The sequence below is a fragment of the Motacilla alba genome, chromosome 8 (assembly GCF_015832195.1).
Source record: "Motacilla alba alba isolate MOTALB_02 chromosome 8, Motacilla_alba_V1.0_pri, whole genome shotgun sequence".
In the NCBI taxonomy this organism is placed as follows: domain Eukaryota; kingdom Metazoa; phylum Chordata; class Aves; order Passeriformes; family Motacillidae; genus Motacilla; species Motacilla alba.
Genome location: NC_052023.1, coordinates 30,234,920 through 30,262,315, shown reverse-complemented (window position 1 = coordinate 30,262,315; position 27,396 = coordinate 30,234,920). Strand labels below are relative to the sequence as shown.

The 27,396-nt window shown below is 54.3% G+C and overlaps 1 protein-coding gene across 1 annotated transcript; it reads right to left on the bottom strand.

Moving 5' to 3' along the window:
* Positions 1 to 3,276: 3,276 nt before the first annotated feature.
* On the bottom strand, positions 3,277 to 24,178 carry UCK2 (uridine-cytidine kinase 2). The gene is made up of 7 exons (XM_038143991.1): positions 23,875 to 24,178; positions 14,138 to 14,297; positions 13,010 to 13,106; positions 12,055 to 12,197; positions 7,674 to 7,771; positions 5,770 to 5,818; positions 3,277 to 5,271 (listed from the first exon to the last, which is right to left on the bottom strand). The coding sequence occupies exons 1-7, from the start codon at positions 23,971 to 23,973 to the stop codon at positions 5,132 to 5,134; spliced, it is 786 nt and encodes a 261-aa protein (XP_037999919.1). The 5' UTR covers positions 23,974 to 24,178; the 3' UTR covers positions 3,277 to 5,131.
* Positions 24,179 to 27,396: the final 3,218 nt, after the last annotated feature.

Here is a 27,396-nt window from a genome sequence, read left to right as displayed (position 1 = left end):
GATCCATTCCAACACAGGATATTCTGTAATTCTGTGAACTTCTGGCTTTCCTCTTAACATGTGTGACCATTTTGCCCATGTGTCCCTGTAAGGTGACAGTGCCCAGTGCCTGCCCATGGCCCACTGGGTTCCTTAGTCCTTAAAACCTCCAAGGCTAGTAGGATCACACCTGGAAGAGAAGCAGATGTTTGGAAGTGGCTGGATAACAATGCCAACTGGAGTGTTTTCATCCAGACAGCAGTGAATTCCCTCCAGGATGACAACCAGCCTCAAGGTGCCTCAGCCCACCAAAGGCTCCTGTGGTAGGGGCTCCTCCAGTGCCTATGCCCTCTTCCTCTTGCCTGTCCCCTCTGCCACCCTCCCAAAGGTGTACCCAGGCATCACAAAGGCCAGGAATCTGTCTCCCTAAACATGACAATCAGAGCGTGCCTGTGCATCAGATATGTCTGTGAAATTCAGCAAAATTCCTGCTAGGAGCAGGCAACTTTTGGAATCTTCTTCAATGAATTTTATTGTTCCTGTGGCACGTGTCCTTTTGGTAGGAAGGGCATCCAGGGAAGGGGAGGCAAGGTAGGCAGGGGTGTCAACCAGGCTCCTGTGTGTGAGCTTCCAGAACGTGTGTGTGCTCTGGGAGACATGGGAGAATTGGGGTGGGAGAGAGCAGGCACCCCACAGGTGCCACATTCCAGGAGGAGGCCATCATTCCTGGGGCACAAAAAAACCCCACCCCTTGTCCTTGCCCGGGTGGACATGATCTGGCTGCTCTGCAGGGCCTGGAAAACTCTGGGCATGCGGGGCGTGGCTCATATTGCCCCTAGCATCTGGAGAAATGTGTAGAAAAAACAGAGATAGGCAAGCAGTCTACACCACAGGAAGGGACAGGTTTGTGGGGTGCAGGTAAGGCCGGGCCCTGTCATTTCCAGGGATGGGGACAGCTAGCTTCACATTCCACGAGGACAGACTGCCAGGCAAAGTGCAACTTCCCGTGTTCCCAACTGCAAAAGATGAGAGCCAAAACCGTGGCGATGCTCAGGACCAAAACCACGATGCTGATGTTTGAAGCCACCAGGCTTTTGCATGACCTTTACCTGCAAGAGCTCCAGCACCAGCAGTAGCAGAGGAAAGCAGCAGGAGTTTGGAAGTCCCCTTGAGGAGGGACACAGCTTAGAGCCAAACTGAGGAGAAGGGATAAAGCTGGCACCAGCTCCTCTCCCAGCTGAGAAATTCACAGACTGGCTGAGGTCAGAAGGGTCCTGGCAGCTCAGTTTGTCCAAGCCCATGCTCAGGTGGGGTTGTCTCAGAACAGTTGCTCATGAACTTCTGCAGTTTTGGTATCTACAAGAAAGAAACTCAACAACCCCTCTGAACAAGCTGTGCCAGTGCTCCATTACTCTCCCAGCAGATGCTTCCTGATGTTCAGAGGGAGCCCCTTCTTTTTCAGGTTGTGTCCGTGCCCAACCATTGGCTGTCTTTTCACCCTCTCTCCTGCTATTTTTATACATCAATAGGATTCCCCCTCAGCCTCCTCCAGTCTGAACAATCCCACATGTCCTAATCTTTCCCCACAGGAGAGATCTTCCAATCCCTTCATCATCTTCATGACCCTTCAATGGACTCTCACCAGTAGCTCCTGTACTGGAGAGCCCAGAACTGGACACAGCATTCAGGTGTGGCTTCATCTGAGCAGTGGGGAAGGATCACCCTAACCCAAAACTTCCCCTAAAGCAGCCCAGGATGCCATTAGCCCTCTGCTAAGGATCCTCACAGCCTTCCCTGTGCATTCCAGATGTCCCAGCACGTACTGGCATGTGGGATCATTCTTCCCCAAGTGCAGGACTTTGCAATTCCCTTTGCTGAACATCAAAACATTTCTGTCAGCTCATTTCTCCTTCATGCAGATCGTCAGTGAAGGTGTCAGATGGGCTGGACCTAGTGACACGAGTTACTGGTCTACCAGACCTCACACCACTGATCACCACAGTCTGGGATCAGTCTTTCAGCCAGTTTTCCATCTACCTCTGGGTTTATCCACACATCACCACTATGAGGAGATCACAGGAGATCCTATCAAATGCCTGACTCAAGCCAAGGCAGACAACATGCCCTGCTCTTCCCTCACCCACCCAGGCAGTCGTTCCTTCAGAGGGTTATCAGGTCATTTAAGCCTGACTTCCCATTTTTGCATCCATGCTGACATCAAGTGTTTTGCCACAAACTGATTTATCCCTTTGCCAAAAGCAGTGCCCCCTTGCCTGACACCCCGCTGGTGCTAATGCCACACTGCCTGTGAGGCCTTTTGATGTCATTTATTCCAAGGTCCTGGGAAGGGCTGGACTTGTCCACCTCTGCTGTTCTGAGAGCAGAGGGGTCTCACAACAGCACTCCAAGCCACATATGCACCAGGACTTGCTGAGTGAGTGTGACAGACTGAGTCTTGAGGCATTTTGGGGTGCATGTGTGTGAGGGAAGGAGCAGGTCAAGCCTTGCCCTGGTGAGGTAATGCCCTGCTCTGCACATCCCCCATCCCCAAGGTCTGTATCCCAGCCCTGCAAGGGCTGCCAATCCCTGGCACAGCGCAGGCAATGCTCCACACCTGCCCTGGAGCCCTAACCAAGCTCCCCAGTGGCCAAATGACTGGAAAACCCACCTGGGGCAAGGGCCCAGGAAGGCTAAGGAGTAGCTAAAGCTGAACTCGCAGGCGAGTACAGGTCTTGACCCTATCCCCCGACTGGAGTTTTCATCAATGAAACACCTCTGGAACGCAGGACAGGGTGTCCTTTTCTCTATCTTTTCTTGCTTTCTTCTTTAATTCTCTCCTCTTAGAAGTCATGAACAATTTAAAATGGAATTGGCTTAAAGTTTGCAAAGCTGAATGGGCCAATTTAATGCTCTGAGGTAAGTGTTTTATGTTGAGTGTGTGCTACTCTAAACCTTTAGTAAGTTCTTTGATTTTCTAAATTTGCCAGCAAGATCTTTTTGGCTGTTTTGGCCTCTCGAGAGTATTTGTCCTGTGCATCTAATGCAGAGCACATCAACAACCAGCAGCCTTTCTAAAAGCCTTGTCAGGTGAGTTTTTTGGGGCCTTACAGTGGGGGGAACCAGCCAATAGCCAGAGCTGCTGCCTCCTTCTTCACCAAGAGACTGATCTGTGCCAGCAGCTTTGCTCCAGGTCTGGCTTGGACTTGCAGAGCTAAGACAAGGTTGGCCAAGCCTGCTTCTATCTTGGGACTGCAATCAGCAGCACCATGCAGCACCAAACAGGAGACAACACCAGCATCCATTTATTCTGTCTTTATTCACCGGGGAGAGGAGGCCAGTATTTTACCTTGTCTTCTGCATGAGCCCTGAGAAGCCTCACCAGTTCTGCAGAGCTTTGGTCTCTCTTACCTACACAGAATCAGCCCTTGGTCATGGCAAAGCTGATGTGCCTGGAGGAGTGCTGGCACACAGGGAGAGGGATAAAAGGCTGGCTCATCCCAGATCAAGAAGGAATGAGTCTGCCCCAGCAGCAGTCACTGGGGGAAGGTGTTTCCTTTCTTGTTCTCTCCAGGAACAAGCTTGTCCCAGCTCACATCAGGCCGGAGAGCAATGGAGCACGGTCCATTAAACTCTTAACCACAGAGCAAAACCAATGCTCTGGAAAAACTGAAAGAACCACAATGGAGCAAGGCTAAGGGACTCTGCTCCAAGCTTTGTGGGATGCCTGAAATTTTGGGTTTGGTAGGGCAAGTCCATCTTAGCAGCACTGGCCAAAGGATCTTTGCTGGCTACCATCCCACCAAACCCCCTTCGCTGGCTCCCACCAAGCCCCTGCCCCAGCCACACTGCCCCATCTTGCAGGGGCCTCTCCAGGCATCCCTCAATCTGCAGTACAACCCCACCAGGCCCCTCTGGACATGGCTGGTGAAGCACCAACAGGTTAGGTGAGATTAACTCTCATCCTGGTAAAGGGAGGGCATTGCCTGGGCAGCTCTTGGGACAAAAGACTGCAGGGACAGTGTCCTCTCCCAGGACAGTGAAAGGGATACAGGCAGGCTCTGCAAACAGGGAGCAGAGGACTGCTGGGCACCCAGTTTCACACTACCCAGATGGGACCTGTGGATGTCCCACATGGGGATGCAAGGCAGCCCAGGGACCACTACACACTGCTGAGCCCTTCAGAAAGGCAGCTCAGCAGCTGCCTTTGATCAGCCATTGCCCCTTTCTTTTAGAAAAGGCTGGTTGTCCCTTAACCATACCTCATAAACCCCAGAATCCCCCACACAAGAGCAAAACTCATCCAAGTGAGGAATGAGACACACCTCAAACCTGCAAGCCAACCTCCAGGCAGGTCAGCCCAGGGTCAGTGCCACCAGACACAGCCACCAAGCTCCAGAGGGGCTGAAGGTATCCACGTGCTGCCCCCACACAAGCCAGGCACTGAGACTGCTAAAAAGGCTGTGTTTATATGGCCACATACCCAGCACCACCTTCCAGGTCCTCACTGGAGGGTATGGCACACGTGTGGTGGGAAGGTGTGTCAGGCACAGAATGGGATGCTGTTGAAGGGCTGAGACTTGGAGCCGCAGTGAGACAGGGGAGATACTCCCCATCATTCTCCCAGCTGCCAGAAGCACTGTGCAGCACCTGCCAGCCAGAACCAGGCCGGCAGGTGCTGCACAGTGAACAAGCAACGGTAGGAAGAGACAAACCCAACCCAGGTGTAACACTCAGGCCACACTCAAGCTGCCCAGGATGGACACCACCACACTTCTTCCTTCCTTACTGAGTTTGAGGTGAAGATCTGACACCAACACCTCCTAGGACCCCCTTTTTCCCAGTCCCTCCCAGCAACACTGAGCCTGGCAAATACCTTACAGCAAGTAAGTTTACGTTATTCTGCATTTACGCAAAAATAGAGCAATTCTATATTTATAGAGATTTATAGCCGGTTCCGTGCTGGAGGAGTTATTGAGCAAGGCTGGGAGCTGAGGGTGGTCCGGGCTCCCGAGCGACCGGCTGCTTCTCGTTCGGCAACTCCAACATACAAAATTAAAGGCCTTCGTCTCCGTCTGGTTTCTTAAATAGATAAGGGGGGGACGAGTGGACAGTATGTACAGAGGGGCCGTGCTGGCCTCACGCTCTGCCCGGGTCAGTGGGGCCGGCTGCTGGACTCTGAGGGCTGCCGCTGGCGCGGGGGAGTGTAGCCATTCAGGTACCCGTTGCTCTGGCGTTTGCTGAGTCCTCCGTTAAGAATGTCCTGGATGTGCTGCACGATCAGGTTTATGGCCACTGCGAGCAAAAGGGGGAGAGAGGGTGTTAGGATGGCTGCAAAAAACAAGCAGAGCCAAGGTAGGGCTGTGACCCTGCCATCCCTCCCGTTGCTGTCCCTTCCAGGACTGATCCCTCTGCCCCTCAAGCCAGGACACTTAGGCTGATTCCAGCCAGAGTGGTCAGGCTGATTCCAGCCAGTGGTCAGTCTGATTGCAGCCAGGATGGTCAGGCTGACCCCAGCCAGGACACTCAGGCTGCACATTGCCTTTTGTGAGGAATGAACCAAGAGCTGGCCTGGAGGCATTACAGGAACACAAACTCCCAGTCAATAATGCTCCAAGCAGGAGCAAAGGCAACAGGCTCATCTTGGCACACCTGTGGTAGCAGCACTCTCTTGGGTGGCAGTGGCCTGAGTCCCCTCTGGGGCAGGTCCTGCTAACCTCCAACCTAACTCCACTCAACAGCAATAGCCCAAATCTGGCTGCCAGGGCAGAGCAGCAGGACCTGGGCGCTTACCTTCATTATCTGCTCCTCTGGGAATGATCACGTCAGCGTATTTCTTGGTCTGAGAGGAGAGAGAGCACTTTGTTACAGGGCAAGTGGAGGGATAATGGGCTGGGGCATTGTCCCTCTCCCTGGGGCAGCTCCTTGCCCTCCCCAGACCCACTGGGAGGGATGTCATTGCTGACAATACATTTTGGATGCTCTTATTTGTGTTCTGCTCTGCATTTCAAGGGCCATGCTTTGTGCCCTGACTCCATTTTTCATGAGCTCATATAGAAGCCAGTAAGAGGCACCCTGAACAAAACCTGCAATTAAGAAGCCTCATAATCACAGGACTGCAGCAGCTGATGCTCTTGGGAACATCATTCCTCTGAATCCACTCCAGACTTGCTCCAAAAGCACTGGCATGCCTGGGCACAGCCACGAGATCTGCCTGGGAAGGGGAGAGAATTCTCTACCACATCACTTGCAAAGGTGTGATTCGGGACACCAGTCCTGACCTAGTTTCCCTACAGGTGCCAGTCTCAGTTTCCTCCCCATTTGTGGCAGTTTTACAGCTGACAGCCAAGCCCCACCAAGCCAGCTGGGGTGATGGGTGTCACCTGACACCTCCAAGTGCTTCCAGAGATATCAAAAACCACCAGGATATGCTGGACCATTTCAGTACTGGACCACTTGGCTCAGAGCTGCTTTAGGAATCAAATAACAGCAACAGTGGGTGCTGAGCCTGCAGTTGCTCTGCAGTTCAGCCAACACCAGGTTGGAAGTGGGAGCAGACCATTGCAAAGCTGTGGGTAGGAACAAGGCAGTTCTGTGCTCTCCTTGTTTCACACTTTATTCTCCTTCAGAGCCTGAGGCAGCATCTGCTGCTCTGAAAAACTGTATGTGTCTCTTGCTGGGGATTTGCAAGAAGAGGAGTCTTGCAAGCTGGACCTGCCTCTCGAGAAAAGCCTTTCTGGGCTTTGGAATTGGTCACCAGAGCCACAGCTGAGTGAGACTGAAAAAAGGGAGCTGTGCAAGAGCCAGGAAAAGATCTCGTAGCACAGAATCAGCCCCTCTTAAGGTAAGCGGCAGAGCTGACCAGACAGACAGGCACAGGGATGCTCCTAAGGTGGGAGGCAGTTTAATTCCTGCTTGTGGTGCTGGCCAGCAGTTCCCAGGTTTCAGGACTTTGCTAGCTCACTTTCTCCAGAATAAATAATAAAAAAAATCCTATATAACTACTACCTCTGCTTGAAAAGCCTTGAGAAGCAAGGCACTGGCTGCTCTCCATGAGAGCCAGGAAAGGTGTACAATGGCTGATACTGCAAACATGCTATTTCCATGCAAGTCTGCAGGAGTGCAGTAAATTCCCCCACACTGACAGTCCCTGTCTGCCAGGCAGCCTTGCCTCTGTTATCAGCTCCCAAAGGAGCTTCCTTTCTCCAGGCAGGCCTTGTCCCCCTGGCCACTCACCAGCCAGGAAATGCAACCTGCAAGGCCACATCCCACAGCACAGACAGAAGGAAGAATCTCCCCCGCTCTCCCATGCACGAAGCCAGCAGCACTGGCTGGTGAAAAGGGCAGTCAGGACAGCCCAAAAGAGGAGGCAGACACACGCTGCCCCCAAAGACTGCCTGGGGGCAGCGACCTCCCATTCCCCAGCTAAATACAGCCAAGGATGTTCCCTGCCAGGCTGAGCTGCCCAGTGGTTTGTCAGCCCTTGCACAGGGAGGGATTCCTCTGGCCATGCTGCCTTCCCAAAGGGAAGGGTGATCTCACCAGGAAGGCAGTGGCTGTATAAATAGTCCCCATCACACCCTGCCCTGGCCAGAGCCTGCAGAGAGGCAGGAAGGCACAGGGGCTGATGCGAGCACAAAAGTGGCACAAAGTGCTCCTGTTCCAACACTCTCATGGGTGCCACTCCCCTGACTCACCGGCAGGCAGAACTCCTCGAAGGCAGGCTTGACAAAGGTGATGTACTGAGACAGGATCTGCTCCAGGTCCCTGCCTCGCTCACTGATGTCTCGTAGCACTGAGGGGAAGGTGGAAGGCACAGTCAGGAGCTGAGGCACAACTCTCTCCACCCCCTCTCCCTTCAATAAGTACAGCCTTTGGATATTTTGCCTGAGATGTCTGTTCTGCAAGCTGCTGTCCATGTGTATGAGCACATCCCAGCCCAACTCCATGCTTTTAATCTGCTTCCAAGTTTTCCTAGGAGCCAAGGGCTGGCTGACCTGGCCAAAGGCTTTTCTTGGCCTTCCCCCCCTTTTCAGCTCTGCATGCCCATTCCAGCTGTAACCAGTGCCAGCCCAGTCCTGAGTGTTCCCGGCCTCAGGCTTTGCCTCCCTCCTGTCACTCTGTCCTGCCTGACTGGGCATTCTCTGTCATCCCAGTGCAGAGGAGCCCAAAGAATAGAAAATCAGTGGGGTTCAGCCACACACACACAAACATTAGGGCACAGTTTAACTCAAATCTGCAGAGGTGGGGAGAGTAAAACTCACCCGCCTGCAAAGCTCTGCCAGGCTCCTTGTGCTGTCCCCAGCTGGCAGGAGAACCAGAGGTGAGAGGGTCAGCTCAGGGGGAAGCCCAAAGGCAGGAGAGCAAACTGGCCTCTTGCTTGTTCTGCCACTTAGGCCTTCCACTCTGTTTGCATGAGCTATTTGGGCCAGTGCCATCTCCAGTCTGAAGCCACTTCAGCGTGGACAAGTGGCCCAGTTCAGCAGGAATTCAATCCTCAGAAAGAGCCAAAGCATCCCTGTGGCTGAGCAGACAGCTCTTGGCTGTCCCCAGGGGGCTGCTGGCTTTTCCCCAGCATGTGAGTGCCTGGCACTAGCTTTGGAATGAGCCTTTCCTCATGTCCCAGGCAGAGCCAAGGCACAGCACTGCCCTGCCAGCCTGCCTGACCTGCTGGGCAGCCACTGCCCGTGTGCTCTTGGGGCCAGGACACTGCTGCTCTGGCACTGGCCCCATGGCTCTGTTTGCCCTTGGCCAGCAGCTTCACAGTGTGGCCTTTCACAGCCCTGCAGGGGGGAAGAGATGGGGGAAAAGGGCTGGCAGCAGGATGGGTGCCAGCTCCCTGCCTGCTCCAGGAACCAGGAGCAGCTTCTCCAGAGAGCAGGAGCGAGCCCCAGCTTGAACAACACAGAAAAAGAGGCAGGGAAAATACAACACTTTTGTTTCCCAGGTCCCACGCCTTTTTTGCTGGGGTGCAGGAGGCCTGTAGGCTGGGCAGGGGCTGGTCCTGACAGGGCAAAGCTCTCCTGCCTCTTCCCAGGGCACACCACAGCAGGATAACCACCCCACACACAAACACAGGTCAAACACCTGCTGCTTGTACCTGGCCCCAAAGCAGCAGGTCCCAACAGCCCAGGTAAAACCACACACCCTGTCCTGAGGGATTGCTGTCAGGGCATGCAAATATCCCAAGGACAGATTGGCACCCCTCTGAAGCCAGCAGGTCCAAACTCAAACTGGACCCAAAACATGCGTGTGACCTGGTTTCTTTTTCAGGGAAACTGGCCAAGGACAGGGAAGTGAGGGAGCTGAGCCAGAATGAGGTCCCTGAGCCCCATGGATCCCTGTCTGAGGTACCTGGCAGACCTTGCCCCTTGCACTCTGCTAGCAGAACTTCTGGGGACAGGTGCTGAGATGGGCACAGTGCGAGTTGCATACACTGAACCCCAGCAATACTGATTAACTGAGCTGTCAGCTGCACTTCCAGAAACCTCATCTCCTGCTGCGGCCCAGCTGGAAACCCAATTGCTGCAACCCTTTAGGGCTTCTGGGACAGAAAGATGACTCAGGGCCACATCACAACACAAGATCTCAACTTTTGCAATGAGTTGCCTCCAGCTACATTCCAGGGACTTGATTATACCTTTGGCACCTCTCACACAGGCTCTCCTTTCCCAGAAATGACAGGCAGACATAGAGTAAACAGATTTGATGCTGCGGTGGTCCTACCAACTGCTGATGGCAGGGAAATGGCCAGATTCCTACCAGGAGAACAATGAGCTGCAGTAACTAGGAGACAGCAGCACCTCCATCAGCAAAGCTGCCCTTTTGCAAGTGATTGATGGTGGGTAGGAGAAGTACAATCCTTACAAGAGCAGTGTGAGCACAGCAGTGACCCCGTAACTCCACACTACACATCACCTTCTCCTGTCCTGAATGACCACTAGGACAAAAGGAAGCCCAAAGTCAGGGACTAAATTAACTCAGTGGACACTCAGATCTGTTACAGGGGTGTTCCATAAAATAGGGGATTGGGATTTGGGTGATACAGCAAAGGTGGGGAATGAGAATGGACGGGAGAGCGTGGGACCTGAGCATGATTTAAGTGGTTTGGAACAAGGGCTGGAGAATGTGCTGGCTTTGGTTGGGATAGAGTTAATTTTCTTCACAGTGGCTGGTGTGGGGCTGTGTTTTGGATGTGTGCTGAAAACAGTGTAGATAACACAGGGATGTTTTTGTTATTGCTGAGCAGAGCTTACACAGATCCAAGGCCTCTACTGCTCCTCACCCCACCCCACCAGTGGGGGAGGGCACACAGCTGGGACAGCTGACCCTGACTGACCCAAAGGATGTCCCACACCATACACATGATGATACAAAGCTGGGTGAAGAAGGAGGAAGGTGAGAGGAGACATTCAGAGTGATGGCATTTGTCTTCCCACATAACCATCACACATGATGGTGCCCTGCTTTCCTGGGGATGGCTGAACACCTGCCTCCCCATGAGAAAGTGGTGAGAAATTCCTCCTTTTGCTTGCCTTGTGGCTTTTGCTTTACTTGTTAAACTGTCTTTGTCTCAGCCCACAAGTTTTTTCACTCTTACTCTTCTGATTCTCTCTCACCAGGGGAGGTTGAGCAGGGAGCTGTGTGGGGCTGAGCTGCTGGCTGGGGACACACCATGACAGTGTCCTACCCTGGGGCTGGGTGTGGCCCTGAGCTCCTGCACAGCATTTTAAGGGATTAGGGCTCACATTTTGGGACCCTGCATATCTGTGACCTGCTAATACATCGTCCTGCAACTGACTGTGCTGTCACCTCCCTGGGTGAGTCACACAAGAACAGTGGGCAGGGTCAAGAGGGATTGGTAAAAAGGAGAGGTTCATCAGTGCTGATGCCATCTCAGCAGCTGAGGAGGCTCTGCATGTGTCTGACAGCAGGAGGGCAGGCAAGACCAGCTCCACTGCAGAGTGGAACAGTCCCATGCACACAAGAGTCCCAGACTGACGCACTGAGACGCATTCTCCTCGTCACAGCACAGAGCTCTGGAAGGGACTGCTCCTCTTAAGTCATCTTCTGCATCCCCAGGCAGCCTGTGGAGTGTGTCAGAGCCAGGCAGGGGTAGGAATGGTTCAGACAGAAGTGAATTCTGCCCCAAGAACCCCCAGATGGTTTTTCAGTCACCCAGGAGGTGACCCCACCCTCAAGGCTGCTTAGAAATGAAGGACATCTCAAGTCATGCAGGCCCTGCAGCATGGGTGTCCCTCCCCCCATCAGCTGGGGAGCACGTCAGCAGGGTACACTGTCACTGTCTCCCACAGCCAAGCCAGCAGGACTTGGGAGTCCTAGAGAGGGACACTTTGGTTTCTAGGGCTCTTTGCCCCCACACCATCACCCCAATGCCAGGTCCCACACAAAAGCTCCACACTGGGTTGCACAAATGTACAACCAGCCTCTCCACGTGCACCACCCACGGTGGACACCACAGCCTAAATGCCATCCTCGGAGCACACCCACAGCCCAGGTCTTGAGTGGATCTATCAGGCTCTGCCTTCTGACTGAACTGTCCAGATGCTCTGCCTTGCCCACTGTACCCTTCCCTGCTGGCATCTGCTGACTGGCAGCAGCTGCTGCTCAGCTGCTGGCTCTGGGCTGGTGCCACGGGGCCGTGCGAGGACACGGCACACTCAGCAGTCATCAAAGGAGGAATCCCAGCCAAGGCAGCAAAAATCCTACTGAATCCCAAGAGACACAGAGCAAGCCACAAGCTGCCCTAGTGGCACTCTGCACTGCACAGGAAAGGCTCTTCACAGCTTTGTGCCAGCTCCAGCTCTGCTCACCGTCACCTGCCTGTGTGCCCAGCTGCCCAGAGCAGTCAGGGGCATTTCTGTCCCTGCTCACTGTCACTTGCCTGTGTGCCCAGCTGCCCAGAGCAGTCAGGGGCATTTCTGTCCCTGCTCACTGTCACCTGCCTGTGTGCCCAGCTGCCCAGAGCAGCCAGGGGCATTTCTGTCCCTGCTCACTGTCACCTGCCTGTGTGCCCAGCTGCCCAGAGCAGCCAGGGGCATTTCTGTCCCTGCTCACCTCTGCGGGACAGCCGGGTGTCAGCGTCCGTGTCCACGAAGAGCTTCATGCGAAAGAGGTCCCGCACCTCCTGGCTGTAGAAGGCCAGGATGCCCTCGAAGAGCACCACGTCTGCAGGGTAAACCGTCACCGTCTCCTCTTTCCTGGCACAGGGAAGCACAGTCAAACCCTGCTGCTGGGGGATGCTGGGCAACACAAAGAGAGGTGGGGGGAAACAGCGGTGCTCCTAAGCACTGCTCCAACCCTGGGACACCAACTGCTGCACCAGGGGGGCAGGAGAGGAGAGGGCAGACCTACCCCACCGCCGTGGAGGGAATCCAAGGCATACGTACGCTTCCTGGAAGGATAAACGGCAGAGCAGGAAGCACGCCAGCCCTTCTCCCCCTACCTCGGCCAGCTGCTGCTCACAAGGGTTATGTGCCAAGCCAGAAAGCCCAGGAAAGCCTATGCATGGGAACCTGCAGGGCCAGCTCTGCTTCCCTGGGGAGCAGGCAGCACTTCCCTGACAGCACAGAGCTTTTGTGGGAAAAGAAGCAGAGCCACACCGTCCACGACCAACACGGGCATGCGAAAACAAGCTGAACACAGGCAAGAGGAGTGTTACAGGAACAAGAATTGTTGTCCTCCTCCTTTCCTGGCACAGCCAGAGGCTGGAGTGCTTGTTAAAGCTGCAAACACTGAGTTTATGGGGAGAGGAGGCATGGGTGGAGGAAGAGAAGGGAGGTTGTAACCCCCAGCACTGAAGCCTGGATGTTGCTGGATGGCTACACAGCCTTCCAGACTCTCAGCCTGTGCCTGTATCTGCCTGGGATGCTCTAATCCAGGGCTGGAGGAGTTAGGATGGAAACTTTGTGCTGGCAGGTTAGGCACCCACGCAGAGGGCAGGAATTTGGGGAGGGCAGGGCTGCCACAGGACGTTAGCAGAGGCACAGCAAGGCAGGAGCAGCTGTTAGACCTGGAGTGGGAGACAAAGTCATAGACAGGAATCTGGACCGTCTTCCCTTCTGTGATCTCTTTGAGCGTTTTCACGATCAGCTCGTTGTCAAAGGCATCTGAGGAGAGAGGAAACATTACCCGAGGCAGCTTTGCAACCTCTCCCACCCAGCAGATTCTGAGCTTTGCCCAAGCCAGCCTCATTGGCACCTCACACTGGGGACAGACAGACACACAGACTTGGGAGGAAAGCCCTGCACCTCCCCAGGGACGAGGCAAGGCCCAGCTCTGCCAGAGCCACGGGGCTCTGTGGCTCTGCACCAGCCTGGGCTGTGGCCTGCAGAGATCAATACCGTCCTTGTACAGCAGCGCTGACAGCCCAGGAACAGGAAGGCATCTCCTCCAGGGCTCCAGCCCTCGGAGAGAGACTGCAGCAGTGTTCCAGCACAGAGCTGCCAGACAGACAGGGCTCTGTTTGCTCTGTGCTCGCTGCCTCTGGCCATTGTCCTCCTGGGGACGAGGGGACAGCAGCTCGGGAATTTCCCTGCTGAGCCCAGAGACGGTTCAAAGAGCCCCTGTTGTAGTAACAGGGCAGGGCCCCTCGGTGGAAGGGTTTGCAGAGCAGCTGCACAGCTGGTTCCCTCCTTGAAGGAGGGACATGGAGCTGCTGGCTCCAGGGACTCTGCCAGGCCAGATCTCTCTGGGCCTGACTCAGCTGCACCAAAAACCAATCTGTTCCTTTGCTGCCTGCTCTAGGTGAAGGGTACTGGAATAAGATGACCTTTAAGGTCCTCTCTAACCCAAACTATTCAATGGTTCTACAATTCTATGAAAACCTTGTTCAAACTGGGGGTGTTTTTGCAGGAAGAGGAGGGTCTTAAGGAGTTTGAGGGTTTATAATTGGCTCTTTCTCATCCCAAACACCCCACCCCATTTCCTTCCCAAGAGAGATGGGGGGATGACACACAGGTGGGTCCCAGCCACCCTGCTCCACAAGAGCTTAACTAAGCCACCCACTCGTGTCCCATGAGGATTCAGAGCTCCAGTGTCCATGCAGGCTCTTTGCTGCTGCAGCTGGGGGTCCCAATCCATCCCTGTCCCCACAGTGCATGGCAGAGCCCCAGTGCTGCTCTCCTGGATGGTCACTCACCTGGATGGTCAAAATTGAACTGGCCTTTGAGTGCTTTGGACTTCTGCTCCGAGGTGAGGACCCGGTAGAAGCTGTCTTGGCTCACGATCACCACCTGCTTCTGGCGATAATCCACCTCATTCTGGCCCAGCAGCTGGACAATCTTGGAGCACACTGAGGACTGGGAAAGGAATAGCAAAGGAAGCACATCAGCAGTAAGTTAGATCTTAGCAGCACAGGGAGGATGTCCCCAGGTAACATCCCTGCCCGCTTGCTGCACCTCCAGCCAAGAGTCTGTGGTTTTCCCAAAGCCACTGAAGGAGAAGTGTTCCAGAGGCATCACCATGGTACTCTTTAGTGTGACAGCAGCACCAAGTTTGCTGCCTGCCACCCTCTCCTCCACCCTTATAGCCTGCCCACAGCTCCTATTCTGGGTACAAGTGGCAGCAGAAAAACAATTGGCTCCTGCCTGGGTTCAGCCACATGCCATGGCGCCCCAGGCACTCCAGCCTGCTAGGCAGCTCCCCGTGGGGCACTTTTTCCTTGAGAAAGCAATCTTGGCTCCCCCAGCTCTGCTCCACCACAGCATGAGAGAGTCCTCAGAGAGAGAGCAAAGAAAGCCCAGGATGGGAAAACATAAGGAGGAGAGCCTGTGGGACTTTATCAGGGACCTGTGCCACAGCTACCAGGGCAGGGAGGAGCCAGCACATCCTGGTGCCTGTTGGCACGGGAGGCTCAGGGCACTGCGGAGTCAGCAGCTGAGGAGCCACGTGGCCCTGGCTGCTGGCACAGGGAGCGGGTACCTCGCACTCCACACGGAGCAGGCTGGCAGAGGGCAGCTGGCACCGGCTCTGCTGGCATTGGGGCAGTGGCCGCCACTGCAACACGACCCAGAGCACAGCTCGGGGGACAAATCCCAGAGCCTGCTGCAGTCCCTTCTCCTTAGTCATGGGAGGCCTTGGCCGCTGTGCAAGGCACTGGTGGTGACTGCATCGCTGCCTGGTAGCCAGCACTGCCCCAGCCACTGAGAGCCAAGGCCAGGCTGGCTGGGGAGCACTCTGCTGCTGCCCCATGCCGTCCACTGCCCGGGGCAAAGCAGCTCCTGGTGCCAGAAGGAGCAGCTCCCACTCAAGGAATCACACTGGCTGCATGTGCCCAGCTGAGCTGCTCCTGGCCCTGGTCACCACAAGTGTTCTGCTGAGCTCTGTGCCTTGCAAAGAGCAGTGTGTTTGCCCCAACCTGCCTACCCCAGCCTGCCAGTGGCTCTGACCACGCTCCTGCCTCCTGGATGGCTCCATACCTGGCTGGCAACCTCCAGCTGCAGAGCTGAAGGCAGCACTGGTGAGAGGGAGCAGGGAGGGGAATGCATGCCTGGCAGAGGAGCTCACCCTAGCAGGCAGAGGGCAAGGCTGTTTGCCTGAGAAGCTGGAAGATTTGACAGCATTCCCGTCTCCAGAGACTGTCTCTTCCCTCCAGGCCAGGCTGACCTGCCTTGGCTGTCACCACTGGGCTGTGAGTCATCCCCAGCCTGGCTGGAGAAGCTCACTCACAGCTCTGCTGCAGAGAGAACTGGCTCCAGCTGACCCACAGCAGTCCAGGCAGCCCTGGGCACCAGTTTGGGTTTTGGTGTTAGGGATGGGGTCTCCTGAGCATCCCACCTTCTTCTCCTGCCTCTCCCAGCAGGCAGGTCATGCTTCCCAAGCCAGGCTGACAGCCCTGCCCTGCAGCAAGCTGCTTCCACCCAGAGCAAAGCCCTGCAAGTGCGTGCCAGTCACTTGTCCTTGCACACGTGCGGACAAAGCCAGAGCCCGCTCTCCCTTTCCTCTGTTTTCCCAATCCCAAATCCCTCTCTGACCTGCCTCAGCCCTACTGTTTATCCAGCTGTATCCCATAGGTTTTGCAAAACCAAGGAGTGTTCAGTGCCTCTCTTCCACCTTTCCTGGCCGCTCACTCCCCCAGACACCACTGCCTGCCCATGCAGCAACAGGACACAGCACAGCAGGGCTCAGCCTTGGCTACAGCTGCCCAGGACACCAAACTTCCCAGGCCCTCTGCCATCAGGAATAAACTACCTTTCAGCACAGCCACCCAGACAGACCCCCCAGAGCCACAGGTTCCATGTGGATCTGCCTCAGAAACTGCTTTTGTCAGCCAAGGGGAGGGCCCAGGACTCGTCTCCTTTGAATCGGTGAAAGCAGCACATGGATTTGCATTCACTCTCTCCCCTTGGACCTCAGCAAGTGTATTGGCAATAAAATAATTTGAGAGCATCAGACAAATGGTGCCAGTCTTCCTTCTGCCTTGTGCACACTAATCTCTGGTCTGTGGATTCTGGAAGATGGAGAAGAGCCTCCACCAGCTCTGAAAATCACCCTCTAGCTCCATACCTCACAATTTCAGACACCTGATAGTGAGAAAAGCCCAAGGAGAAAGTACCCCTAAGCAGCTGGAGACAGGAACACATCCTCCCTCCAGGTTCCAGACAAAGAACAGATTGTAGCTCAGCTACATTTGCCATCCAGGGCTTGAGGGCAGATAGTGCCTCTTGGAAAAAGCAACCTGGCAGACACAGTGGACCCTTCCCTTTTCCCTGGTGGGCTCTGGAGAGCTGGCAGAAGGACATCCTGCTCTCAGGACCAAGCTCATTTTCAGCACACCATACTGACTGAGTGAGCAAGGATGTCACCTCCTGGCTCCGGGAAGAGAGACACTTGTCACCTCGGTCCTGCAGGTGTGGGCCAGGCACTGCTCTCATATTGCACCTGCATTAAGTGCAGCAGGACACATGGAGAGTGGGGGATAGGGCATGTTCAGCTTGCCTTTGTCCACTCCAGGGCTGTGTTCAGCTTTCCTTTGTAGGGCTGTGAACCTCAGCGAGGTCCAAGAGAAGGTTTTTCCTTTTTTCACTATCATTTGTGGTAGGAACAACAATGTCTCATGAGGGGCAGTCCCTGATGCCACTCTAAACAACTCCTACAGCTGGACATGCAGTTTTTCCCCTTGGTTGATAAATACACACTGTTAAGGAGGAAGAAAAACCAGAAACACACATCTTGGAAACTCCCCTACACAACGGGAACAGAAACTCCCAGCCTTGGGATATGTCCCCCCAAATAAATGACATATTCCCTGCTTAAACCCTTTTCTCAAAAGCAGCACAGCATACATGTGGCTGTGAAAAGATTCGTCAATAACTGGAAATGAGCACAGCCATGTTTTGGGGAGTCACACAGATGCCCATTATGAGCAAGAAGAGAGCAGGACTCCAAAGTCCTGTGCCAGTGTGCACCAGTCTGGATGCAGGGGACACATGCTGACAACAGGCACCTAGCAGCCACTTGAAGGGGCAGCTTGGGCTCAGATTCCTTCTTTTGCTGATTCCTAGCTGCTTCTCCCAGGGAAAAAGACAACTGTTTCTTCTCCAAGAAGCCCAGGAGCGCAGAGGATGCCTTGAGAAAGGTGACTTGATCCCAGTACACAAGCTGGAGGATTTGAAGCCCATCACTAGCCATGGCTTACGTGACACAACTCATCCGCAGGAATATGAGAGCTATGCCAGAGCTGGTCTCTGCTCAGCCCCTTTCCATACCCACCTCATCCATGCACACCTTGCCACAAGCCAAAGCCAATGCTGCCAGTGATTCAGCCACAGCCAACTCCCAGCAACAGGACGCCTTCTCAAGCAAAAGCCTTCCCCTCCTCTAGGACTTGGTTAAAACTAAATATAGCCAGGCCCCAGCAGCCTCTGAGCCTCTGTGGTTGCCAAGCAGACCTTTCCCACGGTAGCCACACGGAACTGAAGTAGGACTTTCCAAGCAGGCGGGCAGGGAGTGACGCCGGCTCCTGCCACAGGTCATGACTTCCCACACACTGCAGCGAGGGGATCTCAGCTGCAGGTTGGAGCAAACGCCTAGAGCTGTGCTCCCCCAGGCTTGGTGCTCGAGCTGCTCCCTGGGAAAGCTGTGCAAAGCAGCCCACACCTCACAGCTCGTGGAGAGGAAGATATCAGCAGAGCACCATGCGAGCGAGAGCTCCAAGAGGTTATTCCTGAGCAGAAGCAGCTGCAGCTCCCCTTGCAGGACTCCTCCCCTGAACCAAGCACACAAACAGCCGGCGTTCAAGGAAGAAGTACAGCTTTATTCTGCTAGGAAGATGCAGAGGGCACCTGAAGAAGATATCCAACATATTTTCCCAAAAGGAGAGAGGTGGTACACAGGGGAAGAAACTCAACAGATTGAAGGCCTACCTCTAACATTTATTTGGAATACATTAATTACATATTTAATTCACATTCACTCGTGGCCTATAGCCAGCTGCTCAGCTATTCTTCAGGAGTTGACTAATTCCCTGACATTATTATGCAGATTATCCCACAATCCCTCCTGGGTAGCTCTGATCAGTGAATTATGACTTCCAATAGGTATTAAGGAGAAAGCTGATGGACAGCACCACTGTCACCCACCAGGAACCACCATGAGAAGGGGCCAGGACACAGCTGATGCCTCCAGCCCCAGGAGAGCAAGGCCTATCCTGGGGCTAGCAGGAGCTCCTAAGCCTTGTGCAGGTGGATATGCTAAAAGCCGTATGCTGAGAGCAGTCTGTCCATCCCCAAGGAACCCGGCACTGCAGAGGGATGTTCAAGGTCCCATTCCAGCTGCAGGGAGGACCTCCCATTTTCCCAGGGACTCTAGATGAGACACCCAGTAATGTGACTTTGCCAGATCAAGTGATTCCAGCCCTAAAGAAACACTGAAGCTGCCAGATCCCTCAGGAGGAGAAAGAAGGTTGTGCCAAAAGCACACAAAAGAAAGAGAGGCACAGCCTCCTGCCACCGCTGCAGGCTGCTGCTCATGAGGACAGTCCTCCCCAACAGAGCAATGCCCTTGGCCCACAGCACAACCAGGAGCAAGGACAGACTGCAGCAGTCCCATCCCACCAGGGAGAGGAGCCCAGAGGTTATCTCCAGGGACATCACTGCCATAACACCCTTCCCTGCAGGATCTGATTGTGAGCTGGCTTGGCAGGAGCTGGCGATGGCTCTGCAGCTGCAGCAGCCTGGTTGGGGTGTCCTCATCACACCTCTGTGGATAAAACAGTCTCCAGTTTTGTGCTCTGACAGGATTTTCCCTCAGATCAAACGTAAGGAACCACTGTGATTACTTGTTAAATTTCTTTGCTGTCCTCTATAGCATGCTGCCCTTATCTCCTGCAGCACATGAGTTACAGATGCTGGTCTCTTCCTGGAGGTTACGGTAATTATGAAGTACCAGGAAGTGCTTGGACTGGGATGACACACAGAACAGACAGCAAACTGGGAAGGGTCCCAGAGCATCTATCAAATGCCTGTAACTGCAGACAGCCAGTTCATGACCCACGCCATCCTTTCCAGTCCTAATTGGAGCACACACACGTGGCAACACCAGGACTGGAAACTTACTATTCTTGAACCAAAAGCCTGGGCCTCCACCCAGAGCATTCCCAGGCAGGTTCACCATCCTGCCTTTCCCTTTGTGAGACACAGACCAACCAGAGCAGGAGGGGGATAGCCAGGTTTCTATTCACTCACCCTGGGACACTGTGCATGTGATCAGCAATCCCAGGCTGGAGCATAAACAGGCACACACAGAGGCTCTAAACACAGATTACATGCAGAGAGGAAAACAAACCCTCTAACACAATCCCTCCCAATCCTCTGGTTTTAGGCACAGGGTATTTTTCTCGAGCCCCTGCTGCAAACTCCATAGCCCAGAGCTGGCTGAGCCCACGGGACTATGGTAAGCAGGCTCCATAATGAGCACATATTCCACCAGTAACAGGAAAGGGCTGACCCATCAAAATGTCCTGTAGATCAGTCTGATCAGGGCTGGCACAGAACAACGTTCTACTAGAAAGTTTGATGAGTCTCTAGCACACGTTGACACCAGTGTTTAACTAGTCAGACCTTGTGATGCAGGTCTTTTGCCAGCCACAAACGAACGTCACCAGGAAATGGTGCTGAACCGGCACAGGGCTGCTGCAATTCCTGTTAGTCCTCCTCCCATGGGGGAGTCATTCCCAGATCTCCCCTGGGCTTCTTTGCCAGCCATCTGGGTGGTGACACTGTGGCAGCGACCCCCGGGCTGCTGTGGAGGACCTCAGCCCTTGCTGGGCTGAGCTCTGTCACAGAAAAGGTTCCATGAGAGATGGAACTGCCTCATGCAGCTCAGAGCACTCCTTCCCTGGGGGCCAACACTGCTGTCCCACCCTGGCTGGGCAATTCCAGCCTCCTGGCTGGCTCACTCTTGCAGCCTCAGCCAGCCTTGCCAGTGTTCAAAGCTCCTGGTGGAGTCAGTGAGGAGCACACCTGGCTGATCAAAGGCTGTAATCTTGGTGCTCTGCAGGCTGGAAACTCTGAGGCTGCATGTTCAAACAGACATTGGGAACTTGATGTGCTAACTCAAGACCCAAATGATGTAACCACAGGGCTGCAGTGGCACCCATACCCAGCCCTCACTACAATTTGAGCGATGAGCAGCCAACCAGAGCAATCTGTCTTTTCTTACAAGCTCCTGTTGGAAGGCAGCAATCAGCACCTCACTTCACGTGGGGACAATAAATGCTTCAGCCTGAGCTCCAAGAGCTCTCCCCACCCCTGCAGCCACCCCAGCACCAGATGCTGCTGCTGGGAGCAAGCTGCTCCAGGCACTGCTGGCAGATCTGCAAGGTCCCAGCAGCTAAGCTGAAGTGAGGACACAAAGAGCTTAAGGAGGTATCCCAACAGCTCCCAGCTCATCTCAGCAGTCAGTTTGCTGAACTTTCCTCCAGCCCGCAGCCTGGCTGCCTGCCTTGTGCGCTGCAGAGTCCTTGGTAGTCAGGAATGTCTTGTAGGAGCAAGGGAAGGAGCTGTTAGCACAAAGGCCATGGGTGTAAGAGGGAACAAGAACTCTAGCAGAACACTTGAGAACAGACAGGGTGAAAGAAAATGTGACAACAAGCCTTGGGAATCGCTCTGAGGGAATGAGGCAGTTCAGTCCTCTTCGTGTTTGGAAGGATGGGGGTCTTAATGCCAAGTCATCTTCACTCCAGGAAAGCACAGCACGCTTTGCCCAGACTGCACAGTGCTTGGATTTCAGGGGACAGCTCTTTTTTGTGAAGAGCCTGTCCCAGCTGAGCTGACTCAAAACATCCACTGTGCACCTTGCACTGCCCTCACAGGGGCTGCAGCACGCCAGGCTGCTCAGGGCCTCTACAGCTCCCCAGTTTTGCTCCCAACACAGTCCAGCTTTCTTCCCAGAGCCAAAAACCAGGAAAGCACTCAGGGTTCTACCTCTATTTGAGTGGCCAAAGTTGCTCAAGCCTCTTTTGCTTATTAGGGAAAGAGCACTCAGCCTTTGAATGTGATTTCTCACAGATTTAAGGAACACTATCCAAACAATACCAGCTTTTTGGGAAGGCCGGCCGCTTCCAACAGGGCACCACACCACACAAGTCATGGCCAGCTACAAAACACAATCCCATCCTTCCACAGCCTGACCCTGCTGGTGCACAAGAGGGATGGAGGGGACTGTGGAGCCTATTGTCCCCATGTCAGACCCAAAAACAGCAGTGGGAGGAGTTGCGGGGGGCCTTGGAAGGCAAATTCCCTCCGTTATCTTTGGGCCGGTGTGCTGCCAAAGGGGCGTGTTGTGACAACAACCCCCAATTGGAGTCGAGGCGAGTCGGATGGATTTGTCGCTTTCCCACTGGAAAAGGTGCCTGCTTCACTCCCCTGCAAGCACTCACTTTTCACCCAGAGCCAGCACATCAGCAGGTAGCCCCTGGGCTGGATTTTGGCTGCAGGCAAGCCCTTAGCTAAGCAAACCTCATCAGCCCCACCGTTGCTTTCCCAGAGTGTGCTGCAGCACCCGGCACAGGCCACTGTCACCAGTCAGGTCAGGGACAGCCCTCGCATCCCTGCCTTGCAGCCACACCAAATGTGAACCTGAGAGGCTGTGGGCACAAGTTCTAGGTAATTTTTTCCTGTTTCTTGGAGGTTTTTGCCAGCGTATTTCTTGTGGCCTTTTCCCACCAACTTTGTAGTGATCTGCTGGACTCCCTTCAACAGGTAACACTGCACAGAGGTTTTCAGCAGTCACTGGAGGGGGGGAAATCAAAGCTGAGAGACAGGAAGAGCCAGTTAGTACATCTCCCTTGCTAGAAAGGACCATTTCCCTATTTTTTTCCTAAGGCAGCCTGCTGCTCTTGAGCATTTTCACTTTGAAGTTGAGCACCACTGTGGTGCATTGTACTGTAATCACTGCTTTTACCTTGTGGGCCTGAGACACAGTGTTCAGAGACATAACAGTTCAGCAGCGCCAGACACGATGTTATTGGGACAACTACAGAGGCAGACCCACGCATCAGAGAACAGACAAACCCAGCGTGTTTGAGTCACCAGGAGCTGTGCTGCAAGAACAATCCAGCTTTGGTTCCCACCGGAGGAGATTGCATCCTCTCTCACCATCCTTCCCCTGTTACAGCTGGATTTTTCCCCCTTGCAGCAGCAACAGCAGTCCGAAAATCAAGAGGGTACTCAGAGACACATGCTTAAAACACTAGGCCATTGGGTTATACCTTCAAGAGAAGGAGGGATCCCCTCCAGACACGGATCAGCCTGGAGACATCAGGCTCATCCTTCTCCTGTGCCAGCCCACATTCAGCTTCCTCAGCAAGAAATATTTCACAGGTATAGCTACTTCCAAATCCATTCATCCTTTCCAAAATACAGGTAGAATGTGCTGCCCTGCATACGAGTGCTAATGAGCTGTGGGGCTTCTTTTACTGCTATTAAATAAGAAGGGAAAAAAAAAAAACAACCCAAACTATTTTCTTTTCCTATTAAGAAAGAAAGTGACCTAGCGAGGTTAAACACATTCAGACGGACACACTGCATGAAACAACGAAAATAAGACGCTGAAAAGCTGCAAGGCTGCCCTGCGCTGCAGCTTGGGTGTAGCAGCCTGCCGGGAACACCCGCATTACCCCGGCGGGCGATGCCCCGTCCCCGCAGCCCTCGCCCCGCTCCGCTCCCACCTGCCGCTGCCAAGGGCCAGCCCCTCCTGGCACAGCAGCCAGGAGGTCGTTCTGCCGCTGTGAGTCAGCATTTGCTGCAGAATCCCCGCTCCTGCTACCCTAAAGTTGGGCAGAGAAGGACACCCCCATGCACGACCGACACCGTTGCGGGCGGCGGGGGTGGAAATTTAAAAAACTGCATCGCCCCCGAGGTGCCTTGCGGGGCGGGCAGCCCCTGGGGTCGGTGCGGGTGAAGGGGAACGGGGGAAGCGCTAACTACAGCCACAGGCAAGATACTGGAGGGGAGATGCCGCCTCTGTCCCGGCCGAGCTGGGGCCACCCTTGCTCCGCGCAGCCCCCGGCTCTGCCCGTTGCGTGACACAGAGGGACACAAGGTCCCGGCCAGAAAGAAGGAGCGAGTAAATCCCGCACCCACCCCGGACCCCCCTCCACGTGTCCGCGGGGCTCCGTCCGCCCGGGCAGAGGCCTCGGCGGCCGCGCTCCCTCCGCCGGACGAGCCTTCCCCGGGCAGCAGCGAGCCCGCCCGGCTCCACCCGCAGCCCCGGCCGCGGCTCCATCCGCGGCCGCAGCGCCCGCCCCGAGCCCGCGGCCCGGCCGCGGAGCAGCGCACGTGGCGGGGCGGCCGCTCGGACCCGCCGCGCTGCCATGTGGCCGCCGCGCCCGGCCTGGGGGGCCACCCCACGGAGCTCCCCCGCCGACCCCCGCACCTTGCCGCTGGCCGTGCCGCCGCTGACCCCGATGAGGAAGGGCTCCCCGCCGCTGGGCTGCCCCTGCTCCTCCAACCGCTGCTCGCTGTCCCCCGCCATCCTCCCCGGCTCACCGCCGCGCCTCCTCCGCCTTCGCTCAGCCGTGCGGGGCTGGATTTATCTGATGAGTCAAGGGCCTTCCTCCCCGCCTGGTTCACATCCCCGGCGCTGCGGCTCCTTGCCAGGTGCTGCCGCAGCTGCACATGCTCCGGCCCAGCCCGCCGGCGGGCGGCACTGCGGCCACATGGGCCCGCACCGCGCCGCCGCCCGCCCGCCCGCGGACAAAGGCGCTGCCGCCGCGCCGGACCCCGCGCTGCCCCCGCACCGGCTCCCTTCGTCTCTCCGGCCGCTCCGCTTCATCCCAGACAGCGCTGGGACCACGGTGGCCCCCGGCAGAACCTCCATTATTTATGCCCCACGCTGGCCAAGAAGGCCAAGGGCATCCTGGCGTAGATCAGCATTAGTGTGGCCTGCAGGACCAGGGCAGTGACCCTCCCCGCGTGCTGGGCACTGGTGAGGTCGCACCTCGAAAACTGGATTCAGTTTTGGGCCCCTCACAACAAGAAAGATACTGAGGGGCTGGGAGCGTGTGCAGAGAAGGGAATAGAGCTGGGAAAGGGTCTGGAGCACGAGGCTGGGGGGGCTCAGCCTGGAGAAAAGGAGGCTCAGGGGGAGCTTTATTACTCTACACCTGAAAGGAGGTTGTGGCCAGATGACAGTCAGCCTTTTTCCCCCATGTAACAAGAGATAGGCAAGAGGAAATACCCTAAACTTTTTCCTAGGTTTGGGTGGGTAGGTTGGGTATTAGGAAAAACTTCTTCACCCGAAGGCTGGTCAGGTGTTGGAACAGAGTACCCAGAGAAATGGTGGAATAATCACCATTCCTGGAAATGTTCAAGAACCACGCAGATGTGGCACTTGGGGACACTGTTTCACGGTTAACAGTGCTGGGTCAATGGTTGGACTTGGTGATCTTGGAGGCCCTTCCCAACCATAATGACCCTGTGATTCTCCCACCCCACCTGGGTATTATTAACCACCCAAATCCAGGAATAAAAGTTATGTCTTTGGCAAATGGGACCTGTCTGGGAAGAGCCATGAGCGCTCTGGAGACCAGGATTCAAAGTCAAAATGACCTCAACAAAATGGAAAAAGGATTGGCAATATGTAGGGTGCAAGTCCATGCAGAGAAATGTGATATGATCCATGACAATGTGAGATAGGAGCCTGCTGGCTAGGCAGGCCTTTTACAGATAAAGATCTGGTGTAGAGTGGATCAAAGAATCAATTGGTGATGCCGCTGTGAAAAAGGCAAACATCCCATTGGGGCATATAAACTATATAAACTTCCACAGGTGTCATGCTTTGAGAAAGGTGAGGCCTGGTGGAGAGACTCCAGTGGGGACTCAGGAACAGCCCAGGGTCTGGCTTTGTAGGACTGCAGGACCCATCCATGTTTAGTCTGGGGAAGGTCTCTGCTGGGCTGTAAGGCTGTGTGGACATGGTAACCATTTCCAAATACATAAAACAGAATGTTTTATGTACATAAACAGAAAGGGAATACATTTCTTTTAACATTAGGGACTAAAACAAAATGTTGCCAGCTGAACACTGTTACGAGGACAATTCAGGGACACTTTCTAGGGTTGAAAATGGTTAAATCCTAGAAAAGGGTGTTTAAGGAGAGTAAGGACTCTCCACTTTTAAATCTGAGGATTAAAAAAAAAATTAAAAGAAAAGCCAGTAGACATGCTCCTGAATGGAAATTGTTTAATAGTGCTGATCCTGCTTTGGGGCAGGAGCCAGCCCAAGCAATGCCCCAATGTTCCTCCCAGCCCTGTTCAGAGAGGATCAAAACTCTCACTTAGGTTTCTAACTTCCTATTTCAACACAGCAAAGCAGGTGTGGAGATGTTTGCCAGATAGGTGCCATGTCCCTCGGCACACAGGATGTGAGAGAGGATCTCCTCGGCAGCCCTGACCCCTCTGCCTGCTGCTCCCAGTTCCTCTCCAGCAGTGCCATGGGAGAAATGCACTGCATGCAGCCCCTGCCAGGGAAGGAAATGCTATATATGGATGAGAACTTCCTGCAGGGATGAGTTCCCGTGGATTCCCATGGCCCTGTGCCAGTTTCCAAGCTCTGACCATGGGCACAGCTCCTGCACACCCCACTGGGACCCAGGAGCTATTCACAGCTCTTCTTTCTTACCCCAACGCTGACACAGCTGTATGTGGATGGCAAAACCCGCTCAGGACAGAGAGAACTCCAGGTTCTTGGGTTCTCCTCTTGCCTGCCATCACTGCTGCCCTGCTTGGGGACAGTGCAAACCCTCTGCTGTGCTGTTTCAGGCTGTGCTGCCCATCTTGAGCTTCTCTGGAGGATGCCCATCACGGCATTTCGCCTCCGGGTGAAAATGGACTTGTCACTGGACATGTGGCAGGAGCTGACACACCTGCAAGGGAAGGAGAAGTAAATGCCTCTTAGAGGGGGTTAAGGATACCCAAGGCTTATTTACACAGAACACAAGGAGAACTGGCAAAGGTCAGGTTAACGGCTCTTTCAAAACCAGGCCAGGGCTGTGAACTAGAAGTGAACCAAATGCAAGCTCCAGTTGGTTTCAGATGGCACCTTTCCTCAAAACTGAGAATTTTACACACCCTTTTACTGGCTGCTGCTCACTAACACACTGTGCAAAGCAACTGAACCTTTTGTTCAGTTTAAGCTTGGAGACTTCTGTATGTGAAACGTACTGGGATTATGTGTCTCTCTAATCTGGTTTCAAAGTTGCCTCCGTAAATATTACCACTTCTATATCTAGAATGTTTGTGGACTCCACCAGCCCCTGACTCATGAAACCAGAGCGATGTATTATGCAAATGCCTTCCTTTTTCTCATATCCCAGGCTGGTAGATCAAATCAGACTGCACCCAACTCTCATCTGTCCTTTACACGTTGATCAAAGCACAAGAATGCTGTTTTGAAAAGGAAATGCCATTGAGGGTAATGTGCTGTGTGTTGTCTGTAAAAAGGATCTGCTGATAAGGATCCCCGTGTGATTCAAAGTGACAGGATGAAATTACAAAGAGCCTGTTGTCACCTCTACCTCCAATTCAAAGCATGGACCCTGCAAAGGAAAGAGGTTCATGGTTCACTGACCATCTCCTCCTGGCCTGCATCTGCAAAAAACCCCCATTCAGTATCAATAAGTGATACCATGTGAATAATTTCCCACAGCAGCATATGAGAAACTATTTCAAAATAACTGCTTTGATAGATGCTGATACATCTAACAGCCAGGAAAGTCAGGGAGCTCTAAAGAGAGGGAGAGAAGGTGGAGGATGGCATACAGCACAGGGAACCGCATGAGGTGGCACAAAATAACGTAGAATCACAGAATACACTGGGTTGGAAGGGGCCTTACAGCTCATCTCGTTCCAAGCCCCCTGCCATGGCAGGGACACCTTCCACTAGCCCAGGTTGCTC

Excerpts from the sequence above, each read along its gene's own strand:
- UCK2 (XM_038143991.1), bottom strand. The coding sequence starts at position 23,973 with ATGGCGGGGGACAGCGAGCAGCGGTTGGAGGAGCAGGGGCAGCCCAGC. Across the intron at positions 5,819-7,673 it reads TCGAGGAGTTCTGCCTGCCG|ACCAAGAAATACGCTGACGT; the intron begins GTGAGTCAGGGG and ends CTCTCCTCTCAG. Across the intron at positions 5,272-5,769 it reads CAGAGGAGCAGATAATGAAG|TGGCCATAAACCTGATCGTG; the intron begins GTAAGCGCCCAG and ends TTTTGCTCGCAG.